Source organism: Aplysia californica, unplaced genomic scaffold, assembly GCF_000002075.1.
Source record: "Aplysia californica isolate F4 #8 unplaced genomic scaffold, AplCal3.0 scaffold00069, whole genome shotgun sequence".
Lineage (NCBI taxonomy): Eukaryota > Metazoa > Mollusca > Gastropoda > Aplysiida > Aplysiidae > Aplysia > Aplysia californica.
The window spans coordinates 643,057-647,866 of NW_004797339.1; the positions used below are offsets into that span (position 1 = coordinate 643,057).

The window sequence follows — 4,810 nt, forward strand, 5'->3', positions numbered from 1 at the left end:
TGAAATATATGAAATGGCCCGATGGGGCGAGCAAAATTTGAATCCTTGACGTATTAGGTTCCTTTGTTTTTTCCTCCTCCTTCCTAGATTATTCACTTTCAGTTCGGGGTTCTTTTTTTTGGACTTCTCCATAAGGCTGACTGAATTGAATGCTTTTCTCCAACTTTGTTACATGACCAAAGTAATAAGACAGCTGGGGTTACGTACTGGGCAAACAGACTTCGATGAATACATTTCTGAATTCCATACTCAGTTTTGAAGAGCTGATGTGTTATGAATAGCATTGTGTTGTAAGTGTTTTATCCCCCCATTAACACAATCTTGAGACTCTGAGAGGCAGGTTGCGTCGACTTTAGCTGAGTGGGGGTTACAACACCCCAACAGACTGATGTGAATATACGATTAAACTCCCCACTTAAAATTCGAACTTATATTCTTATGTGTGCGACAGCCAAGAGTCTAGGTCTAACTATTATGGTAAAGGACACAACACAGAATAATAGGTAAACATGATCATTAAAGTGCCTCACCCAACTCGTAAGAAAGCTGTATTTTACACTCAAAGGCTAATCACAGAGACACGATATTTCACTGTCTTAGCTGGGGACCTACACCAAACCTGGAAGAGTGAGGGAAAACCCATGTAAAGTGTCTTCAGGCAAAGCCACAAAGTCTGCTCCTTACCAGAATTCTTACTCGTGACTTTACATTTCGGAGTCCAGCAGCTTAGTCAGTAGGCTACAGTTGATAATGATGTGAAAATGTAGTCACTACAGTTTGCGACGTAATGCTCTCAGAAGCGATTGGATAGCGTTTCCCCATAGGTTTGGTTTTTCTTGGGGGTCGGGGGGGGGGGGGGGTGTTTTGGGTTTTTGTCTGAGTTTTTTTAAAAGTAACTCAATTGATGGCGTATTAAGCTGATGATTAAAAAAATGAAATTCTTCAAAAAGTTAGGTTAAACAGGACAAAGGTCATCATCATCATCATCATCATCATCATCATCATCATCATCATCATCATCATCATCATCATCATCATCATCATCATAATCATTATCATCATCATCATCATCAACATCATCCACATCATCATCATCATCATTATCATCATCAAAATTATCATCATCATCATCATCAATAACTCTATCATCGTCACAACAATCATCATTTAAAAGGGTCAATTGTTTTGCTTTTGTTTTATTGTTTTTAGTTGCCTTATTACAGTCACTATTTTCAACACAAAGATCAGTCCTTTTGCATTCCAACAGAACAAAATAAAGGTGAAATTGGAAATATTGCGTGATTGCACAAAACTAGACTATGTATGTATTAGCCTATTACTATTGCAGGGAGCAATACTTAAGACGAACACTGCTCTAAGGTATGTACATAAAATGAGGTAAAATTAGTTTACCAAAATGCAGTTAAGTTACACCGAATCTGTGTTTTCTGTGTGAGTATAATTGTCGAAAAATATCACAGAACAGTAGCATGACTTTTAAGGCTGGTCTAGAAAGAGATAATACGTCTTGCAACTTAAAATCAAAACTGCTTTTGGGTGGATATGCATCTAGATAATTTTACGATCTGATTCACAGGAAGGAAAATGTTTACATTATGCTGTTAGATAATATGTGTAGTTAAGAACTGAGTTTTATTATGCTTCTTCATTCGAGGCTTAAAGAGATTTCAACTGTGTCCAACACAACAAAATGAGCTGAGTTATTCAGCGGCGACGTGGTCCTGAGACCCTTGTCCCTTTATTCTGAAGCCCCGTCCCTTAGGCTGGGATCTCCGTCCCTTGTGCTTGATTCTCGGCCTCATCCTGCTCCGCCTGTCTGCCAGCGTCGCCTTCGTCGCCAGCCATACCCCAGTTCGAGTGCGTCTCTATCGTCTCCAAGATCCAAGGTCTGTACTCGGCAACCCTCGTATAGATGCCGGGGAAATCGACCAGGGCACACCCCATGCCCACCGACACGATGCCCGTCACTTGCAACTGGCCTTGGCCGTCACGACAGACGAGGGGGCCGCCGGAGTCACCCTGAGAGCAAGAGACGGAGAAATGGACGGATTGATGACAAAATAAAATTAAAAGAAAAAGAAAAAGGGCTAAAGTCAATGTTTCCGAGTTTAGAAGAAATCTGAGTTCTAACTTCAGAACTCACTATTCTTTATGTTTTTTTCTATTGTATCCTCTTTTTAAAAGTCTCTATAACTAGGTCTACGACGGATAACGCCTGGTATTTGGTTTAGTGATGTTGTAAGTGCACCATGGAAGGTGTTTGTGACTTTAACCTGTGTCCGTGGAGGCCTACATGTGGGTGTGTAAATGAGTTTAAAGGGTCAGTTTGTGTATATTTTCATAAATTACTTTGACTGCTGCCAGCCAAACTAAAGTAGACATTCCCGACGATGATTTGAAACCAACTATCTGTGTGCTTATCCTCAGAGTAGAGGAGTTGAAACTGTGTTCAAGAGCCAGGTAGTAAGCCAGGGTAGACATATGCAGCAAATAATCCATTATGGAACAAAATACTTTGTCAAAAGGATGTTCTAATCACTTCAGAAGACGTAGCCTACGTATAGTGTTTTACTCAAAGTAAGTACACAAGTCGCTGATGACCTGTTTTGATGAAGCCTATGGAAGGGAAGTAATCCTGTTAATGTTTTATACTACGTAGAGTAGTAGCGTTTAACTACCCCCTTAATGGCAAGTAGTTTTATCTGCGTCCGCTCTGTGCGATTCAGTGAGCTCCATAATCAGACCCTCTGAAGATTTCAGTAAGGGTATAATAATACAAAATCATACTCTCGTTACATAATCATACTATAATAGAATTTCACTTATTTTTAGTACATGTACATAATCACATTCTTACAGGACTTCAGTAAGGCTTAAATAATGCTTTTTCATACTCGAACTCCTAAGTTTATTTTTGTTTGTTACTTTTTTCCCCCTTTCTGAAAATGTGACTAAGTAATTTTTAAAAAGGAGTTTGTTTTTACCCAAAAAAAAAGAAAAGTAAAAACGTCTGGCCAAATCATTTTCTCCAAGACAGCTTCTCAACTTCATCAGTTGGACTTTTTGAACTGAACACAGATGACTGACATCAAAAGATGTCTGCTAGATGGATTACGTGGTCAATTAAATTCTGATCTAGTGCTCAGAACGTATAAACCAGAAAAAAGCATCAGCACCACAAAATCACACAGACCAACCAGCCAATAGAAGTCACGTAAATCAGATATTTCTCTTTTTTCCTTCTTTTCTTTGTTTGATAAGGAAACACTAAGTTTCAGAAAAGAAAGGACACTTCGGTCATTGTCAACTTTAGAATATATATATTATATATATATATATATATAAATATATATATTATATATATATATAAATATATATATATATATATATATATATATATATGTGTGTGTGTGTGTGTGTGTGTGTGTGTGTGTGTGTGTGTGCGTGTGTGTGTGTGTGTGTGTGTGTGTGTGTATGTGTGTGTGCGTGCGTGTTATATATATAATTTACCTCGTTTCGTCCCAGACTTATGAACGACAAAACGTGGCGGAAGCATTATTATTTTCTGATGTTTGCGCGTTTTTCTGAGCGACAGGATTGCTGCGCTTTCAAAGGTAAACAGATGGCGAAATTTTGCCAAAAAAGGCGGGTCACGACTACAAAAGCTCCGCCCACACTAGGAAATATAAAACTTCTACTCGTCGCTCGACTGCAAAGAGTGATGTCACTTAGCGGCTTAGAGAGGCGAACGGGTGAAGATTGTCTCAGTTGCATACTCGCAGCTGTTTGATGAGTGGAAATGTACCAAGTGTGTGAGGGGCCTAACTCTTCCTCCCTTTCGACTCTTGCTTGGTAGTCCAGGTCTTCTTTTAAGAGTTAGTTGTGTGGACGGTCGCAACGTTCCAAAAGTTCTCGTCGTGTCATAACAATACGCCTATATTTGTATAAACATTATACTTTTGCAGTTGTTGTCATTGTTGATCTTGTTGTTGCTGCTGCTTCTGCTTCGGCTGCTGCTGCTGCTGTTCTTGTTGCAGTTGTTGCTGTTTTTGTTGTTGTCTATATTGTTGTTGCTATTGTCTTTATTATCACCGTAAAACCTTACTAAAACTAAATTATCATTGTTATGGTTGCATTGTTGCATTGTTGTTGTTGTCTCTAGATAGAACAGTGTTATGCGTCATTCCAATGACAAACCTTGCAGGTATCACTCCTGGTGTTGGAGTTGAAGCACATGACGCGCTGGTCAATGAGGGGCCAGAACTTGGCGTAGGCTCTCCGACAGTCGGCCGTGGATACACGCTTGACGTCGATGACATGAGGCACGATGGTACCGTTGCCGTACTGGGGCTGTCCGTAGTCGTCTGAGGTGGGAAGGGCAGGGATGTAAAAGGGGAGGGTAGCGGGAGGAGAGAGAGATGGGAAAGGGAGGAGGGGGGGGGAGAGACAGAAAGATGGAAAAGGGTGGGAGGGAGTAAAAGAGAGCGGAAGATAGAGGGACAGAAAGAAAGAGAGATACATGAGGTAGGGGGAAAGGGGGAGATTAATAGATATAGAGGTAATGAGTGAGATTGAGGGAGGCAGGTAGGAAAATAAGGCGGGATAGAAGAGACAGAGAGGGGGGGGGCAGAGAAGGAGAGAGAGGGGCAGAAAAGGAGAGGGGAAGAGAGAGAGAGAGCGAGAGGTACACGGAGAGATATATAATATAGATTAATAGAGAGAGACATATCAATAGATAGATAGATAGATAGATAGATAAATAGATAGATAGATAGATAGATAGATAGAT

At 40.3% G+C, this 4,810-nt stretch overlaps 1 protein-coding gene across 2 annotated transcripts in view; it reads right to left on the reverse strand.

Moving 5' to 3' along the window:
- Positions 1-1,180: 1,180 nt before the first annotated feature.
- The window catches only part of LOC101852309 (tryptase beta-2), a 31,332-nt gene continuing 27,702 nt past the window's right edge, over positions 1,181-4,810 (reverse strand). For both annotated transcript variants that reach the window (XM_005093763.3, XM_005093762.3), the window contains exons 5-6: positions 4,219-4,385; positions 1,181-2,040 (exon numbers count right to left, since the gene is read on the reverse strand). In XM_005093763.3, the coding sequence (XP_005093820.1) occupies positions 1,780-2,040; positions 4,219-4,385 (428 nt within the window). In that variant the 3' untranslated portion in view covers positions 1,181-1,779. The remainder of the gene's footprint in view (positions 2,041-4,218; positions 4,386-4,810) is intronic.